The sequence below is a fragment of the Ruditapes philippinarum genome, unplaced genomic scaffold, assembly GCF_026571515.1.
Source record: "Ruditapes philippinarum isolate M1 unplaced genomic scaffold, ASM2657151v2 ctg2002_1_1_1_1, whole genome shotgun sequence".
Taxonomy (NCBI): Eukaryota; Metazoa; Mollusca; class Bivalvia; order Venerida; family Veneridae; genus Ruditapes; species Ruditapes philippinarum.
The window spans coordinates 155,304-180,682 of record NW_026861522.1 but is presented as its reverse complement, the minus strand read 5'-3'; the positions used below and the strand labels follow the sequence as shown (position 1 = coordinate 180,682).

At 33.9% G+C, this 25,379-nt stretch overlaps 3 protein-coding genes across 3 annotated transcripts in view; 1 reads left to right on the top strand and 2 right to left on the bottom strand.

The window, feature by feature from the left end:
- LOC132715922 (low-density lipoprotein receptor-related protein 2-like) overlaps positions 1-25,379 on the top strand; it is a 155,495-nt gene that overhangs the window by 14,629 nt on the left and 115,487 nt on the right. Inside the window, 14 exon segments of the mRNA XM_060699036.1 lie at positions 3,335-3,484; positions 3,777-3,902; positions 4,293-4,450; positions 4,883-5,106; positions 5,274-5,417; positions 5,829-5,894; positions 6,111-6,322; positions 7,009-7,143; positions 7,605-7,829; positions 8,074-8,269; positions 8,625-8,801; positions 9,859-9,947; positions 10,378-10,518; positions 22,611-22,787. Coding sequence (XP_060555019.1) covers positions 3,335-3,484; positions 3,777-3,902; positions 4,293-4,450; positions 4,883-5,106; positions 5,274-5,417; positions 5,829-5,894; positions 6,111-6,322; positions 7,009-7,143; positions 7,605-7,829; positions 8,074-8,269; positions 8,625-8,801; positions 9,859-9,947; positions 10,378-10,518; positions 22,611-22,787 — 2,220 coding nt within the window.
- On the bottom strand, positions 10,655-14,439 carry LOC132715917 (uncharacterized). Its single transcript, XM_060699031.1, has 5 exons — positions 14,240-14,439; positions 13,513-13,600; positions 12,630-12,830; positions 12,286-12,466; positions 10,655-11,469 (listed from the first exon to the last, which is right to left on the bottom strand). Exons 1-5 carry the CDS (start codon positions 14,312-14,314, stop codon positions 11,304-11,306), a joined length of 711 nt encoding a protein of 236 aa, XP_060555014.1. The 5' UTR covers positions 14,315-14,439; the 3' UTR covers positions 10,655-11,303.
- LOC132715918 (SCO-spondin-like) lies at positions 14,740-21,243 on the bottom strand. The gene is made up of 5 exons (XM_060699032.1): positions 21,136-21,243; positions 20,066-20,153; positions 17,568-17,768; positions 16,980-17,160; positions 14,740-15,950 (listed from the first exon to the last, which is right to left on the bottom strand). Exons 1-5 carry the CDS (start codon positions 21,211-21,213, stop codon positions 15,788-15,790), a joined length of 711 nt encoding a protein of 236 aa, XP_060555015.1. The 5' UTR covers positions 21,214-21,243; the 3' UTR covers positions 14,740-15,787.

The following is a 25,379-nucleotide window of genomic DNA, read 5'->3' as shown; positions in this document are numbered from 1 at the left end:
AAGAACGTCAATTTGAGAATATATGTATATGTATATACTGTTTTATACAAACTTTAAGGTAGAATTTTCTTTAAAAGAGATTATCTCGGTATATAGTTCGTTTTTAACTTTCAATAATTAAGCTTGTTCAAATTTTAACAAAGACAAGCACAATCATACACTTTATTAATTTATTCATTTGATTTTTATTCTATTTTTTGTATAAACATCCCATTTTTATTGTAATAAATTTTCTAAACTGCAAACCACGTATGTTTTCCTCTGATGCAAAACAATAAATAAGTGCGGTTACTGAAAATGTAATGTTATCAAACTTAGGTACAGTTGAAGTTTGCAAAATCATCATTGTTATTCTACAAACAAAATTATATATGTTAATATATTTTGACATGACATCCGATTGCGATTTGAAGTTCGCTCTGTGCACTGTGTACGCTTCCTCGAAAACCTTGAAACCTTATGCCCTTCTGTTAATTTATAAATCTTATTAAAAAAAGATGAATCAATAAACTTTGCACTAGGCATGGTAAATATATTATTTTGAACAATGCCATATTAGTTGTAATTTTAGTCACGTACAATATGGCAATTTTCCAGCTTAGAATTAAAAAGAGACCTAAATGCCCTTTTCTGGCACGAACAAGCAAATGCATAGACCCATTAACAGTAGGTAATCCAATGGCTCTGGTAGGGTTTGGACCAAAACTGATAAAGGTGAAAGCGAAATTGAATCCAGCAACCTTAACCACTCAACCGTTTTGTTTGTTTGTTTGATTTGGTTTTACGTCACACCGACACAGTATAGTTCATATGGCGACGTTCCAGCTTTACTGGTGGAGGAAGACCTCAGGTGCCCTTCAGTGCATAATTTCAGGCACGAACGGGCACCTGAGTAGAACCACCGACGTTCCGTAAGCTAGCTGGATAGCTTCCTCAGATGAAAAGATCCAAAGTCCCTGTCGGGATTCGAACCCAAAGCGATGAGGGGCAAGTGGACCTTAACCACTAGGCCACTCAACCGTAAAACACTTCCTCCTCTCGTGCTAGACTGAGCTTCAGCCGACAAAAACTCATGTCCATTGACCAAATTCCAAACACGAAATGTAGAAGTAGTACATAATGTTACAAACTTCATTTCCACATAATGTGCATGGATACACCTCCTTAAGTAATAATTATGTTAAGAAATGCGTCATAGCTCCTTTAAAATCAAAACAAAACAAAACATGAAATAATAGTTTAAAATGTCATTCAAAATATGTTAATTAGCCATTTCGCAATATATTTGCATGTAATTTGTACTCTTTACTTATCAATATATGTATTCTACTTAATATGGCTAATGATTTACACCTTTTACCGGCTATATTTGTGTAATGATTTTGTGTTGCTTTGAATTAAGATCAATAGGAAAAATAGTATTAAAAGTAGAAGAAAACGAGCAGCTAAAACAGCATAAAGCACGGTTTGTGCAGATTAGTTGGCCCTTGTCTATAATGGTGACAACGACTAATTAAAGTTAAGAGCTACAATTTAATAGTATATATGGTCAAATAAGTACACCGTACAGTATGGTGGCTTGAAAGTGCCATCAACATAGATTTTCTCGTGCTGCGGAACTGACTTTGTGTTTTTTTTTCATTTTCAATGTAAAACCACAAAAGGCAAAACAGTTTTATGCAACAACAAAAAAAATGAAATAAAATAAAACACACGTCGTAGTTATGCTAAATGTCATGGTTTTGCTTTAAAGATATATTTCGAATTTGACCTTTAGCCTTTTTGTCTAACAATTTATGAGAAATAAGACGTCATTTTATAGATATGAGAATGATACCGTCACAGGTAATAAAAATTTAATGCGACTTTTAAAAAATTAGTATAGAAACAAAGATAAGCTTGGTCCAAATAAAAAGAAATTATTACGATTTAAAACTTTGTGGAAATATGTTTTCATTTAATGTTTGTACCATGCGAATCAAGTGAAAATTAGCACCAAATATGTATCGATTACATATATACATGTACTTCGAAACATCAAACAAACATAAAAAAATCAAACTTGGAAATAGAAAATGGAACATTTTAATTCATAAAATACTTTAATTCTGGCATCATCTTAAGTGTTTATTTTCTTTGAACAAATGTCTTTGCATATTGTTTTTTTTTCCACCAGGCGTTCGCATGCACATTTTTAATTTACAATGTGTTATAAAGCAATCAGTTTTCGCGAGCAAAAAAATAAACACGCTCACAAAATCGTCATATTCTTGCAACGACTGTCGAATTTGCAATCATTTGAAAAGGAGATTCAGATCTTCAAGCATAGAATCGTAGGCCGACAGAGGTCTTTCAACCTAATGATATGTAATGTATTAGTGTGTGACAAAAAAGCGCGCGTCAAAGCACGCGAGGGAAGGAACGTATTTCATTCGTAAAGTTTGCTTTGCAATTGAAAACAATAAAAAAATATATAAAAATAATAAAAGAAAACGGAAAAAGTGACCAAGCATAGGTGTCCCATGCAAACTTATCTAACTTTTCGAAATAAATAATATCTTTGATATATTTTCAACTAAATGAATTTTGTGCATGATAATGCCATGAACTGTATATATGTAAATTGTTTAAACTGGGACAGGACACTCATAAGCTTTCATAGCTTTCTGCCCAATCTCAAATGTATTGTGTAAATATTGTACATCATAATGTAAATATATCGAATAAAATATGTTTAAACCAAATAATATTTTGGTAGGAAAAGTCACGTGACACGCACCTGCTGAAAAACGTGTGTTCTTGTTAGAACTCGTATTATTTAAATTCTGTCGAATTCGCACGAATACACGTTTTTTAAGTTGACATAGAAGTATTCAGAATTCCTCCTTGATCTCGAACACATGTCATACTGCATTTTGCATATATATATAGGGTTTCAATATTTATATGGAATCTATAGAAGCCAAAACATGCCACCTCTACAATAATGTTGTTTTTAGGGTCGTTGAAAGGATAGATTTGCAGGAAAGAAATCGATTTGAGTGTTATAAAAATATATTGCTGCAACCTATGATGTACCTGTTGTACCTTAATTTGAATGAATGAATGAATGAATGAATGAATGAATGAATGAATGAATGAATGAATGAATGAATGAACGAACAACGAACGGACGAACAAACGAACAGACAAACAAACGAACGAAAGAACGAATGTCAATTTATTTTTAGTTCTATTTTAATTATTGGGCAACAACTACATGTATTTTGTTTTGTAAAAAGAAATAACTAAAATATAAATGATACCTTTTAAAATTTAAACTTGATTATTACAGGTAATTTTACACAATGTAAAAACGGACACTGTTTGAGAGGACCAGAGTATGTGTGTTCACTACATGGTAACTACAAGCATGGCGTGGAAGTTGTGTGTATATGTAGGCAAGGTTACATGGTCGACGAAAAAGACACCAGTCAATGTGTTGGTATGTATATTAAATTCAATAAACAGTGTAAAATAATTTATAACGTGTGTTGGGGTTAATATAGAAAACCATAGACCATTTTACAAGAAGACATGTTTTGTTTGTTTTGATTTGTTTTGTTTTCGAATTCTCTTTATTTGTATAAAACATGGGACAGAAACACGCATTTGAATTGTTTGACGCAAATCCTGTAGCGTCATTATGCCATCTTTTTAAAATTATAATCTTATATATACATTACATGTATATATAAATATTCTCTCATCTGACATGTCTGATTATATTACCCTAGACTACGATGAGTGTGAGAAGTTTGGAAGTTGTGATCAGAAGTGTGTCAATTTACCGGGAAGTTACCGCTGTCAATGTGTTGGGGGCTACATGATAGAAGGCAAGGGAACTTGCAGGAATGTTCATGGTAAGCAGATTGTTTTTCATAACATTTATTTAAAAAAGTAAAGTTTACGAAAGAATCTTACGTATATATCAGTTACGTTCTTGTCATTTCTGATTTTTAATATGCGCATGCGCTGAATAGTAAAAAACAACAACACCGGGAAAGTAGTATTGAACACATAACAGCACTTAGCTTTGCCGCAGATAGTCATTCAAAAGTAACGCTAATGCATTTTATTACGACAACAACAACAACAACAATAACAACAGCATACAGCAGAACTAAAAAGAAAACATACATACATTTTAAACCTTTGTATAGTATAAAGTAACAAACTATTGTGAGGAACCTTATACAAACATGTTGTAACGAGTATTAATAATATCTGATGTGTTACAATTATCTCAACAGGAGTCGAAGCAAAGTTGTATGTCGGGACGGAACATAACATCACGCGCATGCGCATGAATGGAACGGAACCGGAACTTGTTGTCACCGGGAGCGTTCGAGATTTTGATATAGACTATATATCTCAGAACGTCTTTTTTATCGACACTGCTGACAGAAAGGTAAGATGTTTTAACATGTGTTAAAATTTAAAATAAAAATCTTAAATATTAAATTACTTGGTTATTTAATAAACTCTAACTTCATTTCTTAGAATATTTCAAATATTTGAAATGTAGATCTAAAGCAACAAGTACAAAAGTATGTAGATCTACTGAATCACTTTTATGATAATGATGTTTTGTTTGTTTTGTGCACACAAACAATCTGCCCTTTACCTTTTGCCATCTGACGTCACGGTATATGAATCTACGCATGCGGCGATTGTTGTTCGATTTTTTGTCGCACATTTGGTCGCAGTTGAGTCAGTGCTTATTTTAAAACTTTCCTTTAATTTGTGAATAGTTTTGTCCAGATTGCAAGCTGCACATTTTCATGTAGGATATTAAACTTGTTAAAGGTTAAAGTGGGGATATTGTTGGCTATTTTTTTAGGTTTACACAGCATCGATCGGGCGTCCTGATAAGACATCACTGCCGTTACAAAGCATGCCAAAACCTTGCAGTTTGTCTTACGACTGGATAGGCGGAAACTTATACATTGTCGACTGCCTTGCCAAACGTATAGCTGTCTACAACGTTAAGAGCAGACGACAAAAGAATATCATTAACGACGGTATTCAAAATTGCCGGGCAGTTGCAGTGGATCCGACAACAGGGTAGGTAACTCTTACTATACAATAATTTTGAATAGCGATCCTTTTGACGAGTTTTCTTTATAAAATATCCCAAACGGTGTGAAAACTCTGCCTTAATCATTCATTATACTTATTCAAAAATATACATGTATATGTCAAATATGTCAAACTATGTTGTTTCTTTCCAGGTATATGTTCTACACGGATTATGGACGGAAGCCACGGCTTTTACCCCGTATTGTTCGCGCTTTTATGGACGGAAGCGCTATTCTGGATCTAAAATTAGGAAAAATTTTAGCACCCAGTAGCATAAGTTTAGATATAGCAGCCAGGTTGGTGTAATTAAATATTCGAAAAATAGAAACCATTTCAATAAAGCTTAATAGTAAAGGTACGTGTATCCAGAATTAAATTATTCCCCCACAAAAGATTAAAAAATGTTAAAAAGACTTTAGCTAAACGTATGTTTGTTGTAAACATTCCTTCTATGAAGATACTGCTTATATTCAGACCGTCATATTCACGAAGTCATTCACTGGTTTTTTTTTAATAAAAAAAAAACAGAAAAACTTTTTCCCAATTGAAAATAAAGATACATTTGAAAGAACAGATCTAATTCTAATTTTACAATGTTAATTTATAATTGTGCTTTGTCAACAGATAATACACTGAACTTTCTATTAGAAGAAATATGAAATAAGAATATTATCTTCCTTTTTGCTATATTTTAACTATATTTACAGACGAATCTACTGGACAGATTCCAAGTTGGACGTCATCGAAACTGCTACATATGACGGCTTGCATAGGTAATTTTGTTCATCATAGGTCAATATAATTATGACAATTAATTATATAAAACACATACAGAATATGGCAATTATAATGATAATGGTTTCAGTCAAAAGCATTTAAAATAAGTTTATTAGCAAATGAGTGTATCAGCATTTTGTAAACAAAATGAAAAATTTATATTTCACATTATATTATACAAAAAGATAATCTGTAAAGAATGATTCTAACAGAACAAGAATCATCTCTGGAAGTCGAAATATACCTGCGCCTGTTAGTCTCGCGGTGTTCGAGAACGAGATCTATTTTGCTGACGTCACAAAGATGGCGGTGCTTAAAATTGGAAAATTTGACAAAACTAATCACATGACTCAAATATGGCGGACTAAAGCAATACTTTCATCTGTGAAAATTGAACACAAGGTTTTGAGAATTACTGACAAAGGTACGACATGTCAATGGCTACTGTTTTGCTGTTGTTGTGTTCTTCTTTGCGTATTTATGATCATTATCATGTTAATCTTATTAATACGCAAGGTTTTCCACAGAATCTAAGTGAATTTTGGATTTTTAAAGAATTTTAATTATGTAATAAAGACACATATATATGAAATAACTTCTGCTGTGTATAGAATATATGACAAATATACATTTTATTACACTAAAAATGTAGTTATACGCGATATATTTAATTACATTTATGACAATCTCATGATTATTACAATTTATTAAAATAATGTTATATTCATACGCACTGCATTTTATTAAATAATGATGTATTCACACGCATTGCATTTTATTTTAATGATGATTTATTCATACACATTGCATTTTATTATAATGATGATGTATTCAAACGCATTTCATTTTATTATAATGATAATGTATTCATACACATTGCATTTTATTAAAATGATGATGTATTCATACGCATTGCATTTTATGATTTAATGATGTATTCATGCGCATTTCATTTTATTATAATGATGATGTATTCATACGCATTTCGTATTATTATAATAATGATGTATTCATACACATTGCATTTAATTACAATATTTATGTATTCATAGCATTAATTATTATCATGATAATGATATATCCATACGCATTATCATATTTTTTCTTTAGCTGCAGATCCCTGTTTAATCAGCAAGTGTGAACATCTGTGCGTTCTCACCCACGTGTTTGACAACGATGGTCTCGGGTACAGGTGCGTGTGTGAGGCAGGGTACCAGCTGAATGAGGATGGGTTCTCTTGTCGGAGTAAGTGGTAAAAAACTGCGAATAAAAGTAACCAGACTACTCACAGTTTTGCTGAGCAATATGCAACAAATTAAATATAGTTTTCACGTCAAATATTTTTAAACAAATCTTGTGAAATATATTTGCCATTGCAACAGTAATCTGTAAACTAATATGATGTCATACAGCATATTCGAATTTAATTGGTCAAGGTAACCTTCATGTACCCCATGGTGCGTTATTTCAGGTAGGAGGGCGGTACCTTGGTAGACACACCAAGCTTCCGCTAGCGTGCTAGACTTTATAAAAAAACACGCACATACAGTAATCCTTACTAGGGTTTGAACTTGAGCCCTACATTACAGTTATGGAAAAGCAATTTTCAATATACTAACAAACTTTCATATCGGACAAATAAAGGATACTTGGAATTTAAAATACTTGAAGGCCAAAAAAAAAAGAGTAAAAATCTCTATTTTCAGGTATTGAAGAATTTATCATATTCGCAACCAAACATTCAGTGCGAGCGATACCATTGGACGGCGCAAGGACACGGTCTGTTGACGCCATGAAACCGGTTGTTGGGCTGACTAAAACCCGTCGGGGTAACAGTTTTGTTGCCGTTGATTACGACGCGACCAGAAAGGAGCTTTACTACTCGGACATCTATAACAGGGCTATATTTAAATCACCAATTGATACAGCAGGTATCCACTCTCCTCAAGATAAAAAGGATATTGAATGAGTTAAAAAAAGAAAGATTTTTGACAATTCAAAACAGATGATAGTCTAATTTTGTGCGCATCATTTACGTTCCTTCATTTTTTTTCTAGAAGAATTGTAATATTTATATTTTAATCATCGCGCGCATTGTATGGTACATCATTTCTCTTTGTATTTTGACTTGTAAAACTTTTGAATGTCAGTTAATAAACATATATTCAATTTTAGAGGTCAGCCATGTTCTAGCAAACGACATCCGGTCTGTTGAAGGAATCAGTCTGGACTGGATCTCTCGTAATCTATATTTCACGGACTTTTTCGCGAAGACTGTGTCAGTCATGCGTCTGGATGAACCAGATCAGAGACGAGTATTGTTGACTGGTTTAGGCAGCCCACGTTCGGTTGTCGTACATCCGGCACGAGGGTAAGAAACGCTGTACTGAATGTCTTACGTGTTATATGCATATTTAAGGCCAATTCGATAAAAGTATCATCTTTTCTTTTTTGCTCATTTTCTTAATCAATGCCACGAGTTGGAAGACTTATGGCGTGTTTTTGTGTTGAAACAGTCGTGTTGTCGTGCTGGCGGTACGAAATGTCTAGATAACGAGACTATGACAAGTTACCTTTTGTCGTGTTCCCATGTGTTTTGTCTTTCGCCATTTCCTCCCGAAAGCACACTTTTACGACATGGCATAATTCAGACATCCTTATATTGTGTTACATCGATCCTTGAAGATTAACATTTTAAAAACATCTTCTAATCATTGTTTTGTCAGATATGTGTTTTTCGCTGACTGGTTGAAAGATGGCAACAATTTCCCGTTTATTGGCCGTTGCCATGGAGATGGTAGCAACATGACGAAAATTCACAGGTACGAGCTCGGCTGGCCCAATGGTATGTGCGTGGACTATGACCAGGACAGGGTGTATTGGGTCGACGCTTATTTTGACAGGTCAGTTTCAGTTTTCATATTGAGATTTGTACTTAATCTCTTCATGATAGTAGTTATATCTTCAGACTTTCTGATCATTTTTGTAAATATTTTTGCCTCCCCTAAACGTTATGTATCGTAAACATGACACTATTTACGTTTGAATCAAACCTGGCAATTTCTACATTAAACCATGGTGGTGGTGGTATGGGTAGTTTTCACTCCGGATCACGACAGTAAGCCATATTGAATCTACCAGAACACAGTTCAGCCACCGCATCATTCATTGAGCAGGCTGTTGAGCAGTTTACCAGTACTAGTTGCATTCACTTTCGTAAGGAACTGATCGAAACTGCTGTACATGCCAGAGCATAGGTACAGTGCGAATGACCGTATAAAGGATTTCATGATTATTCACAACGAAAGTGATCTTCGACGTCCGTGAATCGAACTCGGGTCGCCCGATTCACAGTCTAACGCTCTACCTATTGAGCTAACCAGACAACGCATCAAAACATCTCATCTTCAATCACTTTTATACAATGACCATATTTCAAAACCACATTCCCAAATAAACAACTTTAACCAATCGTAAAGCATCGGCACTTCCCGTATACTTCGGGTAAGAGGCTTCGAACGTATAGAACACAAATATTCCTACGCAATAAGCTCGGTTCATAAGGCAGTGTTCTTTCGCGAGAAAGTAAACACAATGTCTACAACTTCTGTAAACTGTGTCTATGCCATATTTAGAAAGACAATTTCAAATGTAAAATATCACTGTAATGCTTTATACCGTTATATAAAAGAAGCATATACATTTTCATATATTATGCCATAGAGGTTGCATATGGAGGGCACCATTTTACCATGTGACTGACAGTAGTTTCACTATACCGCCTTATTATATCAGCTGTTTATTGCAAAGCATAATAATCGGAAAGATGAGATTGCAACTTCATCCTAATCTCTTTGTTCGAAAACGTTCGTTTGCAAACCGGGCCATGTCATTCCTACGACCGTGTAACTACAGTTAATTATTGTTAATTATAAACACATGTATCTCCCCTTGTTGTAGGCTTCAGCATACAGATTTAGATGGCAACGACTTACAGACAGCCCAAGGAATAAAGATCGTGCACCCTTTCGGTGTGGCAGTCTTTAGAGGTAGAAATTTATTTACTTAAAGGCACATAAAGCCCATAAATTGTTAAAAACGAATTTAGAGCATGTTAAATGTTAAAGCAACCAAAGAAAGTAGCACAGAACGTTAAGTTATGTGTCGTTAAGGTAGTAAAATGTAAACAAATTCATACAAAATGCTAAACCCACTTTAACTAATTGCTAAAGTGCTTAAGAAGCAGAAAAAACCAGAAAAGTCCATATATGTGGCCAATGAGTAACTTTTTGGAAACACCAAACAATAAACGCTTTTGAGACTATTATAATGATAGCATTTCGGCTCATTTCGGCAGCTTAATTATCCTTTAAACAAAATAAATTACTTGACTGTTTGCTCATTTAGACAGTACAAATACTTTTCCAAGAAGGTCATTTATAACTATCCGAACAAATGTTTATTTGGACCTTTTTTCAGGGTATATATACTTGACTGACTGGAAACTTCAGTCAATAACTCGAGTAACAATGAATGGTGATGCAGAAACTGTCCTTCTACAAGGGGTCGAGTTGTTACGCAGCCTGAGGATATTTTCTAAAGATCTGCAGAAAGTTCCCGGTATGTAAAGTTAATTTTTTTATGATACGACGTTTGCACACAAACTTTTTTTAACAGGGGCAATAAAAAATCTTTCACTGTAGTTGAGCGATATCTTATTTAGGGCAAATAAATAAATGTATACCAAAACATGTGAATATATGTTAGACGTTTATTTTAAATCATCACAAAAACTCATTTAAGGTAACATAATCTAACCAGCTTGAAAGAAAAACGAAGAATCATTCATCATAAATAATTTTGTTACCTAAACAAATTAACATGTTAATAAAAGGCGCTCTGTTTAGATTGCCCTGGGTTACATTTATTCACGTGAGTCATCTTTTAAAACGCCTAGATAACGATATCCTGTTACCAGACAAAGTAACTAATGTTTACTTAAAAATAAAGCAGCATGTCTCCTGACTCATGGTTATTTTCATTAAAATTTCAAAAAAGTATTTAAAAGTGAAATATTATGAAGTGAACTAAGAAAGAAATTTATACACCGCAAACTGCACAAACAATTCCCCGTAAATCACCAGAAAGAGGTAAAAATATACAAAAATAGACCTTACTAGGTTAGTTACATATATGCACTAGAAATATGGGGATAAATACTGTAATATCAGTTATTAAACATGTGAATTCTTGAATTATTAAAATCTTAGTATACATTTTTCTCATTTTTAATTTTCTTGAAATATTTTGGCTCATTTGGAGGCATGCAGCTTTAAATTACGTTAAAAAAACTAAGCAGACGACACATTTGAGCAGACGACAATTTCCCCAGCATGCAAAGCGTTTTACGCATCGTTACAACAGCAAAAGTTAGGGCCACATGACCCGCTGCTCCATGTACAGGAAAAGTACCGGTACATCATCAGTCCCGGTTTACCCTCGTCTTTGTAAACATCCGGGTGGAGAAGTTTGGAAGGCGGATATACATGTAGTTCATCGAAGCAATGGTATCTGTTGATAAATGATGTGAAATAATTATATTAAATTATGTGATATTAGTATGAACTTTATATTTCTTTAATACCTTCAATGTTTCAGTCTAAATATTGGTTGTTGAATTCTAAGCGGTGACATCTTCATATAATGCCCTGCACTAAATATTTTTTTTTTAATCTTCACATAATGCCCCGAACTGAATATTTTATAAAATCTTCACATAATGCCCTGCACTGAATGTTAAATAAAATCTTCACATAATGCCCCGAACTGAATATTATATGAAATATTCACAAAATGCACCGCACTGAATATTTTATAAAATCTTGAATATTTTGTAAAATCTTCACATAATGCCCCGCACTGAATAGTTTATAAAATCTTCACATAATGCCCCCGTACTGAATATCTTATAAAATCTTCACATAATGCTCCACACTGAATATTTTATAAAATCTTCACAAAATGCCCCGCACTAAATATTTTATAAAATTTTCACATAATGCCCCGCATTGAATATTTTATAAAATCTTCACATAATGCCCCGCATTGAATATTTTATAAAATCTTCACATAATGTCCCGCACTGAATATTTTATATAAGATCTTCATATAATGCCCCGCGCTGAATATTTATAAGATCTTCACACAATGCCCTGCTCTGAATATTTTATAAAATCTTCACATAATGCCGGCACTGAATATTTTATAAAATCTTCACATAATCTCAGACAGAATTCGCCCTCATAATGTAACCATGGCAACCGTAACTGCGAATTTAAAAAATTAAATAAAAAGGGAACATTTAAGAAAAAATAAAATGACTCATACCCAGCGTTTGCACAGATCTGCGAGCAGTCCGGTGCTGTTCCAGTGTTGCAATTCCGTCGGATTGCAAGCACGTGTGATGCAGAATTCACTGCAGCTGTGCACGTGCTTTGCGCGAGCTCGTCAAAGAAATTGTAAACCATTCCATAAGTATTGTTAGTGTTCTGTGCGGTGTTTAAACAACCTGTGAAATAAAACCACTTTCATTTTACTATAAATTAGGCCATACAAAATTAAAAATTAGTCAGTATCTTACGTTAAATATATGGTCACTTATTATTATTTTTTTTTGTACATCTAGCCTTGGTTAAACTGGTCGCAACAGTTTCGTAACATATTTTTCTTACCGTAAAGTTCCACGGCATTGCATGGTCTTTTGTCCGTTTCCGTGGTGTCGCCCGTGCACTGCAGTCCCTGTGACCCCTGTGTATCACCAATACACGTGCGAACACGTGTCCTTGTTTGCTCACTTGACCCATATCCTTGATTACACTGCCCCGTGCACTTTGACCATGTACTCCATGTTGACCATTTAGACCTATGGATATCTTTTAAAAAACAATGATCTAATTATAGCAAATGAAGATAGTAGTATTTAATACTTCTCTGGAAATGTCTGTTAAGTTATTTATATATCACTTCTTTCGTGCTAAGGAAGTGTGGCAACCTGGTGAAGGTCTGCATAGAATAAATTAAAAGCTTATACCAGGTTGTCTTAGATAAGAATCCATTGTTATACAATTGAAACGGTATTTGTTAAAATTAGATATTAATCTTTCATTCTAGGAACGAAAGTTTCGAGAACTCCTCAATTTGCAAAGTTTCTATGAGTAACGACAATATATTTTTAAGAATCAAGCAACGAAAACAAAAATAAAGTGTTTCAGTTAAAATATGCGCATTTGACACAAATATGGAAGTACATAAAATAATAACTCTCAATACTCATATGCATAGAAAAGTAACATAGAGCAGGCAACATGGCGTAGCCGGACATCGAACCCGGGCCTAAGGTTTGGCGGGCTATTGTCATCAATGCCATAGCGTCTTTTACGTGCTACGTGGCCTAATATTTAGAATTTAATATTTCAAATAATATTATATCGTGATGTTATTATTGTTACCGTGTTACCGGATTATATCTAAAAATAAATTAATCTTGTTACCGTGTAACCGGATTACATCTATTAACAAATGAAAAAGACATTACTATGGCAACGATAAACCTACCACAGAAATCTGAACTACACCCTTGCACTACGGACAACTCTTTTAGCACACGTTGTAGCGTTGCTTCAACACTGGCCAATCGGCTTTCCTGGTACAAAAAATAACATTTGTTTTCTAAATATTCAGTGTTTTAAATGCTTCTTTCTCTCAATCAACAACGAGTAAACTAAGGTTATTATCAATGGTAGGATACTACGTCATCGCGCACCTGCTAAATGCTAATGGGTTATACTATGTTTTTAGATTCTTCAATTTAAGATTTACGCAATAAAGCTAATAATATGTATTATAAATATCAGGATTGGCAAAGAGTGGATGTAAAATTATTGCTTCTTGGAGTTTAATTTGCAAGTTGAGCTATAAACACAAAGAAGTAATTATACTTTATATCATAATTCGATAAGTTACAATGAAAGTAATTCCCACTGGAAATGTAGTCAAAGCGTAGTCAAGATTTTATATTTATAGCTCTGGCGGCCATTTTGTGCCCTTGCACAACTTAGCCTAGATAAAAATAAAACTATACCAGTATCTGTACATTAGAATCCAAACATAATATACCTAAACAGATCATTTTTTGAATATATTCGAATGTGCCAAATTGAATATTTGAATTTTGGTTTAAACAGTTATACTTATTCCTTTTAACTAGAGGGAATCTAGAAATTCGTTATGTTATTTCAATATCAATAAAATCATAACACCAATTTATGCAAACTGTACTTACAACACTATCTTCCAGAACCAGACCTAGCGCGAGACTTAATCCAGCAACAACCATACAACACGCTAATAATTTCATTTTCGAAAAAGCAGTCCGGTTTGTAAAATCAATTCCCAACCATCTATGTGATTAAAGCATGTAAAACAGCGTAATGACGACGGTACGCCAAAGACAAAGTATATAATAGTTGAGTTGTTTGGTTAATTAAGGTATTTATGTTTCAAACATAGCAACCTTGCGATATGTGCAATACAACCTTGCATTCCTGTATTGATAAAATCTGATTTAATATTAGACGGCAAAGGTCATCCATAGTTATTTTTATGTTAGTTTTATAGGTATGGAAGGCCAACTGTGTCATTTCCAAATTCAATTTTAATCTTCCGATTTTCGCTGTATTTTCAGTCTACATGTATTTTTTACCATGTAAATGTTGTAAAATTATACATTAACACCATTGATGGGGAGGAATCGAGACTAAAACAATAATAAAAACACACATATAGTCCTTTCTGTGTCTCTTTAATGCAAATTTAGTGATTATTGTATTGATATAACAATGACCCTGGTTGAAACTGAAGTTTTTAACCTTTCCCACAAGTATACAGCCAGGCAGCCCTGTATATCCGTTAACGCTGACAAAGCTCTATACTGTTATTAAAGTTTCATCTTGATCTCCCTAGAAGTGATAATGGATATTTCCCAAAATGGAAGCTGGACGATTCCATTTAAAAATTTCAACATGATAAAGGTTACACATGTCGCAGGCCCATAGATACCCTCAATGAATCTTTTTCAGAGTAAGTAGAAAGAGGCAACATTAAAGTATTGAGTCATTATTCGATTATAAACTCTAAACACAAATATTAAAAGATAAAGAATGGAAATAATAATATGTTTATTCATTAAACATTTAAAATACTAGTATGCTATTTATTTTGATCACGGGAGACTGAATCGAGTCATGATTATGGTTTGCTCAAGATTAATTTCTTCTTACTTCTAAACATTTAAAGATCCTGTAACACATTTTTTAAATGTTTTTATATCATAAATATGTTCAAATAAAGATTTATCAATATTATAAGTTCCAAAAAGTATTATTTATAAAGATATTACCGAATTTAACATTTCGTGTAAATAAAGGGAGGTAATAAGAAATTTATTTTCTATAAAGTCTTAGTCATTTTTTTCAATAAGAAATGAGTGCATATATATAAATGATAACATATAATGTGCACAAATATTTGCAGTTCATATTTTACATATTCTTCGATGTTTAAAAATTGTTTTATAAGCATAATTATAAACATACATAAAATTTCACTTATGTGTTGTATACCACCTCAATTATAACATGCAGAATCTTTAACTTCATTATCTTTCCTATATATGCTATCAGTTTTATCAGTCCTGCATCTAATAAAAAACAGTTAAAAGCAAAAGAACTCCAAAACGTCTTAAGCGATTCATTTTAAATATAATTTGCCTTGTGAATAGTGTAGGCAATTGCTTATTTTATTCCGTTTAGTACTGTCGATTTTATCTTCCCTAATATTGACAACAGCAATAATTCGGACCACAACCCCCAGTGACAAATGAGCATGAAAAATATCTAAACATCATAAGTCCGGTTTTTCCTTCGTCCGTGTATACGTCAGGTTTAAGGACATTATGAGGTGGGTATACATGCAGTTCGTCAAAACAGCTGTATCTGCAAGTAAACAGTAAACAAGTAAAATGGTTTCCTGCGGGGAACATTTTTAATGATAAAAAAAGATATTTCATTTAACTACTTTCAACATTGTTTGGGGAAAAAAAATAAACGTTTGTATCAGGAATATAGTTGACAATCATCGGATCAATATAGAAGAAGGTATTTGGAAACTGGTGACCGTTGATGACCGGAGAAGGTCGAACATAAAACAATTATTTCTTTTTAAGAAAATGATTAAATGTGCCTACCTTTTTATGAATAATTCCGAGCAAAAAAAAGTAAACACACAAATTTACGCAGAAAATATCTCTTTATCTATTTATTATAGCAGATGCCTCTACGAATATTTTAATTTTTTGATTTTCAGTATAAACAATTCATTGTTTGTAAAATTTAAGATACAAATTAAAGAAACATTGATCATTTTCAAACACATCATTCAAGTTTTTTACACCTTAAACGGTAAAATAATTATAGAAAATTAGAAACATCACGTAATAATTTTTTGTTCTTAATTAGGTGTCACTCTTACTAAATCCGTAACGTACCGGCAAACGGTATTTAGCCAGGTTTTCGAAAAGGTCAATTAACCAATCAAGTACGGTTTACAGATCACATGCTCCTCCATCTACCGAAAACAGGTCACGTGCTCCTCCATGCCTCAAAAGTTAAACGCGTACCAATACCCTGCGGTCTCCAGACCGCAGGGAATGAATTTGATTATCAAAGTGCTTGGAAAACCCATGATTATCAAAGCGCTTGGAAAGACCGTGATTATCAAAGCACTTGGAAAGACCGTGATTATCAAAGCGCTTGGAGAGACCGCCTAGAAAGACCGCAAACTTGTCAAAAACTTGCGTTTTTCCTAGAAAAGTTATTTACAGCTCTATTGAATACATGTATATAGAATTATTTACTTATATAAGACTTAGAATGCAAAAAAAAAATGAACTGAACTTGCTTATGAGATATGCGACTATACGATTCGTTAATGAATCCCTCTTTTTTTCAATCCATAACACATACCCTGCGTTTGAACAAATTTGCGAACATTGCGGTGCTTTTCCGGAATTGCAATTTCGTCGCAATGCAAGCACGTGTGAGGCAGTTTTTACAGCAGCCGTGCACGCGCTTTGTGCCAGCTCATCAAAGAAGTTGTAAACCATGCCATATGTATTGTTCGTGCTTTGTGCCGTGTTAAGACAACCTGAAATAATTGAGGCAACGCCACTGAATAATACGTCACTTTAAAAGTCATAAAACCGGAACTAGTGATATTGCCTTTGATATTTTGATAGTTGTAATATATCTACAAGTAATAGATATTGTAAAATAACCCTTAATGAAAGGATCATCAGAAACGTAAGGGAAAAAAGCTTCTCATTCATGGGTGATTATTTCGTTCTTTCGCCCTTTGGGAGGTAATATTTCTATAATTTACTTGTATATATGACAACACCATCCATATGACTTTCTACCAATGATTTGGTGTTGTTGACAAACCGTCAACGTTCCATAAGCTTGCTGGATAGCTTCAACTCATGAAATAATCGAAAGTCTCTGTTGGGATTTGAACCCACAGCGGTGATAAGCAAGTTTGGTTTTGTTTCTTACCATACAGTTCTACAGCATTACAAGGCCTTTTGTCTGTTTCCGTGGAGTCACCTGTACACTGCACAGCCTGACCTTCTTGTCCTTGACCGATACACGTGCGTGCACGTGTTCTTGTTTGCTCGCTTGATCCATAACCCTTATCACATTGACCTGTGCACTTTGACCATGCGCCCCAGGCCGCCCATTTTGTCCAGTGTATATCTAGGATTATGCGCAAACTTGATTATAAAATCATTTTTACAAATTTATATTAAATTTGGTCGCATTGCAAAATGAATCAATATGTTTATTATATACTTATAAATGAAAAATTGAGACATATTGATGAAATAAAATGCGTATTTTCATTTTTCGTATTCTAACTGTAAAAATGTATTTTTAATTGCAGTGAAACATATTTTCCGTATTTCAACTGGTGTCTTGTCGGACTACTTTCTTCTAAATATTGCCAGTACACACAATTTTAGGGAAAGTCTTTTAAATCGTAATGTAAAAAAAAAAGAGAAAAATGTATGTAATAAACAGATAATTCTTTTTTTATATAAATACAGGATTTATTTTCATCTTGTGGTATGAAAATTATCATGTTTCACTCGTGGCTACCGCCACTCATGAAATATTTAGTTTAATCATATTTTATTGCTAATATGTACATGTAAATATACAGAGAAAATATACATGTAAATATACAGAGAAACAAATTGATTTCGAAATAACAAATAGCAAAAGGGTTGGGCCCAAGTTCTTACAACATTAGCGATCGGCCCTCCCCCTGAAAAAATATATTAATCAACATTGATGGCATTTATATGAGAAAGTGTGACATGTATACATATAAAGCGAACAAAGAAAAAAATAAAGACAGATTAACATAAAAAAATAAAACAATGTAAGAAATAAGTAAGACAGAAAAATGTATATTTATGTATTTATATAATAACGACAAGGTTAAGGATCCAGCATTTAGCATTATTCGTCATTGGGAGTAAACGTCCATCATAAATGTGATTGTCAATTATTTGTGGTACCAGGTTATTAGGATTAATACAATCGGCCGATTTACAAAAATATCATGTGTTTCGAAAACGGTCAGTAGTTTTGATAAATTTTTGGACAGCCGCAAATATTTGTTCATTATTGTTAACATCTAAAGAATTGCTACCCCACAGTAATAGCTCAACATTAAGAGGATGAAAAATTCTGGTTTCTGCGAAGAGTATAAGTCTCTGAGGTTTAAATAATGGACAGCAAAATATATAGTGCTCGGCATCCTCACAAAGGTTCCCACATATACAAGTCGGACTTTCTCTCAAATGATTTTTGAAAAGGTCAGCGTGTAAGTTGCTACAATTGTTCCTTAAACGAGCATGTAAAACTGACAAATATTTTATACCAAACAAAAAGTGTTTAGGTACTACGGGGGCTTTATACTTTTCCTTCATTCTAGATTTAAAAATATTCAATTTGTTAATTTCGCGAATTTCGGTGTCTAATGCATTCCATAATTCAGTAGCAGAAGGTATAAATGATTTGTTGTACGTTTCGGTGCGCCTAGCTATGGTTATGTAATTGTTGTTGTTTCTTAACGAGTAATTTGTTGTTTCTGAAACCAGCGATTCAAGGTATTGTGGAAGAAGACCATTTTTAGCTTTAAAAACCGTAACTAATTTTTGTAAAAAAAACCTAGCCAACTTTTTTATAAGCGAATTGATCGATACCGATTTGGTAAGACCTGTTACTATGCGTGCTGCATCAGACTGTAGTTGTTCAAGTGATTGTTTTTCGTATACTGTACATCCGTCCCACACAACTGAGGCATATTCTAATACACTGTTTTGGACTATGATCGGACGCATGTATGAAATGTAAATTTTATTTAGAGTGGAGCGTTTCAGTTTAAACTTAAATACACGCATGGTACTCAAAACTTTACAGGCTGGTGTAATAATGTTACCAATATGCTGATGCCATTTTAAATCCGTTGAAAAAGTTATACCTTAATGTTTGTGACGATCTACAAAATCAAGACAGTATCATTGAAAAGGAGAGTAGGCTTTCATAGTACATGTAGCTAGTGGTTGTTATTAACTTTATACCCTTGGATAAAGCTATCCAACTATAGCTCTAGATAAATATTTAAGATGGTTGTTTGTCTATGGTACCAACAGGACACTTTTTCTTATCACTATCGCCAGCAACATATCTTTATTTGAGCCGCGTCACGACAAAACCAACATAATGGGTTTGCAACCAGCATGGATCCAGACCAGCCTGCGCATCCGCGCACTCGAATCGGGATCTATGCTGTTCGCTTACAAACTCTATTACAAGTAGCAAAACTGATAGCGAACAGCATGTATCCTGATCAGACTCCGCGGATGCGCAGGCTGGTCTGGATCCATGCTGGTCGCAAACGCACTATGTTGGTTTTGTCGTGACGCGGCTCATTTCAGGACTAAGTAATGCCGCATTGGGTTAAAAAAGCGTAAAATTCTTACCGCAATAATCTGAGCTACACCCTTGTACAACAGCCAATTCTTTTGATAGTTGTTCAAATCTTACTTCCAATGTAGCTAAGCGAGCTTCCTTTGAAATAGAACAAAATTCCGTTGTTTTACTGTACATTTTAGGATCTTTATGTAATAATTTAGACACACTGGTATGTGGTAAACAATATTCTTCATATCAGTATCAATAAACAAATAATATTATCATAACGTCATCTAAATCTGAAACATCGGTACATTTCGGTAATTTCCGTGGAAATATATTATTATTAAAGATTATTTAAATTTTTGACAGGTTATATGGCCCTATATAAACGGTTGCTTGTATGTATAATAACAAGCCGCTAGGCGAGGGTTCTATTGAAAATAACCGACTATATACGACCATATAACCTGTCAGGAATCTTTATAACGAAAATATCATAATACAACAAACTATCGTTTTTTAGAGGAATAAGTGAGATTTCTTCGTAAATTGACACGGTTATATATAGAAACAACTCTCCAAGTAGGGACATATAACTTGTCAAAAAATCTTTATAACTTATAATATAAACGTCACGATTGTCCAATGAAAAGCAACGTTACAAACGTGCCATATAATAAGAAAATCGAATTTAAACGTATTTTAGTAAAGAATCAACACATAATTATTCCTACCAATTCACACAGAACGAAACGAAACTGGGCAAATTTATTGGATGTATCGGTGCGCCGTTCGACCTTGGAATAAATGTATTTTTCTCGGAAATTCACGAAGGAATGCCCGAAACAGAAACATGTATTGGTTTTGTTTCAGAAAATAATGTAACCATTCTAAATAAGGTTTAAGGAATGCAGTTTTATTTATCAGTAACAATTGCATAAAATAAGGATACCTGTCAAAGATGTCCTATATTACTTGTTACAGTAAAGATTACATATAAAAAGATCCAATCCTACTTTTTCTGAATGAAAAGTATTGATAATTATGTAAAAAGTTTTAGCTTCACCAAATCAAAAAGAAAGTCCATTTATTATTTCAATATGTAAATTAAGACAAAATATATTTCTATACTTACAACACTGTCTTCAAGAAGCAGTCCGCACGTAATGCTTGTGCACCAGAAAATTAAACCTGTAATTAGAAAACTCTTCATTATTTAATGAATAAATTAAAAACGCAGATCTTCGATAACGGACGCAACCTATGCACTGCGCGTAGAGATATAAATGAAAATAAACATAGTCCACTAGTAAGTGTTAAATAATTAGAGGTAACTTCCTCTTTCAAATTCCTCTGTTGGTAACGTCTGATATTGTCGTTATAAATTCATGTTGTAGACAGGCGGAAGTTGGGGTGAGGGGGGTTAGAGGGGTCATCCGATAATCAGTTTGTGTTTCAAAAATATCATGAGCAATGAACTGTATCTTCACTTTATTCTTCCGCATACTAAGCAAAGTCTTAGTGCAATATATTTAAACATTTTGAGGGTTTAACTGACAAACTGTATTACTAAAATTGATTGATTCATGGATTCGTGGGTTCGCTCGTCCGTCCGTCCGTCCACCCACCCACCCATTCATTCATTCATTCATTCATTCATTCATTCATTCATTCATTCATTCATTCATTCATTCATTCATTCATTCATTCATTCAACCTCGTTGTTTTCATACCCGTATTTGATTACATTTGTACTTGCACAGTCTTATACAAAAGTGAGATATTTCCCTTTTTCCAGTTTTTTAAGTGTCAAGTGCTGCTTGGAAGTTGCAAAAACAAGGGCTATTGTGTATACTCGCACTGTACGTAGTGGCAAATTTAGAATAACTCACACGGTCATGAGAATTCATGTTACTCGAATGGTCATTACGCAGGGTATATCACATGTACGGGGAATGGGATGTTGTTCACGTGGCCATGAGATATCGTTTGGTAACTCGCGATGGTCTTCAGGGCCATTTAACTTTTAATATAAATTTGGTGTCACTTGGGCAGTCCGGTATGCGTTGATTAGTAGCCCATTCATGAGTTCTTATTTTAGATTTTTTTGCATAGTCATGTGGAATTGAGGGTAACTCGCACGATCGTAATCAAATTACTTGCACAGTCATAGGGATTTGTAGGTTACAGGGTTACTTGTACAGTGATGGGGAAGTATAGTCAGTTGTTGGTTACATACACAGAAATGGGAATTGAGTATTACTCGCACACTTATAGGGAGCTGAGAGTTACTGGCACGGTCAAATGGAACTGATGGTTAACCACGGTCATAGAAAATTGTAACTTGAACAGTGATTAGCTCGAGAATTACTCAGGGACACTTGTATAACTTGAGAGATATATACTTTCACGGTCATTAGGGATTGTTCATTACATGCACGGTCAAAAGGAATCAAGTGGAATGGTTAGTAAAACCTACTTGCACGGTCATTTAAAAGCAAGACTATGGGATATGCATGGGGCGTTACTCGCGCAAGGTTATAGGAAATCTCTTAAAGATAAAAAAATTTTATAATATGATATAAAAAGTATAAAACGGCTACTTTTTAGATAAACATCCATGCACTATGGTGAATGGCGGCTGTTCTCACTTCTGTTTCCCTATCCCGGCTAAGACGAGTAATGGTTCCCGTACAGTGCAGAAGCAGTGCGGATGTCCGTTCGGAATGAAATTGGGTGATGATAATCTTCACTGTGAAGTTAATGCTACGGAGAAACGTACAGAAGGTGAGTACTGTGTTTCTATTAGATTTACTATCTATCGTAAAGTAATCGATTATTCTACGATAATTATTTTAAGTTGATATCTTTTTATCGATGTAGATTTAGATATGGCAAGATATTGCGCAAAAAGTGAAAAAATGGACCTTAAGCACGTGATTTGAACAGAACAGAATTCTTTACTTTTGATACCAGCTATAAATACATAAATAGTTAGGCCTGCGCACACCTGCTGAATGTCAGTTAGGGCTTATCAGCTTGTAAAACACTTTTAACTGTATATCTATCATTAACACATCCAATGAGTTGAGAGTCTTGCCATCACTAATTGGCCATCTGTATTCTTATCTAATGGCCCTAAAGTTGAAGGATCAAATTGTACACACAATTATATCAGTGTTTTTCTCCGTTCTTTTGTGAATGTGTCTGCAGCCTATTCGAATTGTGAAACTTTAGTAACGTGCGGGGAGTGCCATATATATTATAATAAACAGCTTATTACATAAAGTTCCATAGCTAAGAGTCACTGTTTCTCAAGTTTAAAGTCATATACAATTTGACAATAAACAATTGTGTAAAAAAGAGATTATCTTTTGGCTTTGTGAATGGTGCCCTATTTTGAGCCCGAAACTGCATGAAAAAAGAGTGTTTTATTACAAAGTACAAGACTAGCTCCTATAGCTACAGGTAAGTGATGTGCTAATTATTTTCTAATAAATAAATTATATAATTAGAGAGTGAGATTTATTATCTTAATGTCTTGGACATTGAAGAAACTCTTAGAAGATCGAACAAAAACATGAGGCAAATTTTGAAAAATCTGTATTTTTTTCATTTTCTTAATAGATTGTAATGGTGTATACTTTATTAGCTCACCTGTGCCCAAAGTGCTCAGAGGTTGGCTTTTGTGATGACATTGCGTTCGTCCGTCTGTCGCTATCTACAATATCTTCCTACACTACTATTCTGGGTTTTGCGAATCAACAGTTAATGTCCAAAGGTTAGATATTTGGCTTTGAGAATTGCCAAGTAGACCTCTACAAAAAATGTGGAAGTCAAGCCAATGGGGTCAAAAAATGGCCCGTCTCGGAGTTATCTTTGTTTGCATGGACTTGTATAGTAAAAATATCTAAAAAAAACTTCTCTATACTTGGCTTGTAGTTAGAAACTTGGCCTGTAGTTAGAAAGTTGGCTTGTAGTTAGATACTTGGCTTGTAGTTAGAAACTTGGCTTGTAGTTAGATACTTGGCTTGTAGTTAGATACTTGGCTTGTAGTTAGATACTTGGCTTGTAGTTAGATACTTCGCTTGTAGTTAGACATTTGGCTTGTAGTTAGATACTTGGCTTGTAGTTAGATACTTGGCTTGTAGTTATATACTTGGCTTGTAGTTAGATACTTCGCTGGTAGTTGGAAACTTGGCTTGTAGTAGATTATTGGCTTGTAGTTGGATACTTGGCTTGTAGTTAAATACTTGGCTTGTAGTTAGATACTTGGCTTGTAGTTAGATACTTGGCTTGTAGTTAGATACTTGGCTTGTAAATAGAAACTTGGCTTGTAGTTACATACTTGGCTTGTAGTTACATACTTGGCTTGTAGTAAGATACCTCGCTTGGTGTTAGATACTTTGCTTGTAGTTAGATATTTGGATTGTAGTTAGAAACTTGGCTTGTAGTAAGATACTTGGCTTGTTGTTAGATACTTGGCTTGTAGTTAAATACTTGGCTTGTAGTAAGATACTTGGCTTGTAGTTAGATACTTGGCTTGTAGTTAGAAACTTGGCTAAAAGTTAAAAACTTGGCTTGTAGTTAGATACTTCGCTTGTAGTTAGATACTTGGCTTGTAGTAAGATACTTGGCTTGTAGTTAGATACTTCGCTTGTAGTTAGATACTTCGCTTGTAGTTAGACATTTGGCTTGTAGTTAGATACTTGGCTTGTAGTTAGATACTTGGCTTGTAGTTAAATACTTGGCTTGTAGTTAGATACTTCGCTGGTAGTTGGAAACTTGGCTTGTAGTTAGATTATTGGCTTGTAGTTAGATACTTGGCTTGTAGTTAAATACTTGGCTTGTAGATAGATACTTGGCTTGTAGTTAGATACTTGGCTTGTATATAGAAACTTGGCTTTAAGTTACATACTTGGCTTGTAGTTACATACTTGGCTTGTAGTAAGATACCTCGCTTGTAGTTAGATACTTCGCTTGTAGTTAGATATTTGGATTGTAGTTAGAAACTTGGCTTGTAGTTAGATACTTTGCTTGTTGTTAGATACTTGGCTTGTAGTTAAATACTTGGCTTGTAGTAAGATACTTGGCTTGTAGTTAGATACTTGGCTTGAAGTTAAAAACTTGGCTTGAAGTTAAAAACTCGGCTTGTAGTTAGATATTTGGCTTGTAGTTAGAAACTTGGCTTGAAGTTAAAAACTTGGCTTGTAGTTAGATACTTCGCTTGTAGTTAGAAACTTGGCTTGTAGTTAGATATTTGGCTTGTAGAATCACATTGTGGTCATTTAAAAAAGTTACATAAATCCTGTCCCTTGTGGTCAAAATTGACCCCGCTCCGGATGTCGCTTGGCTTATATAGAATTTTATAAAAATACA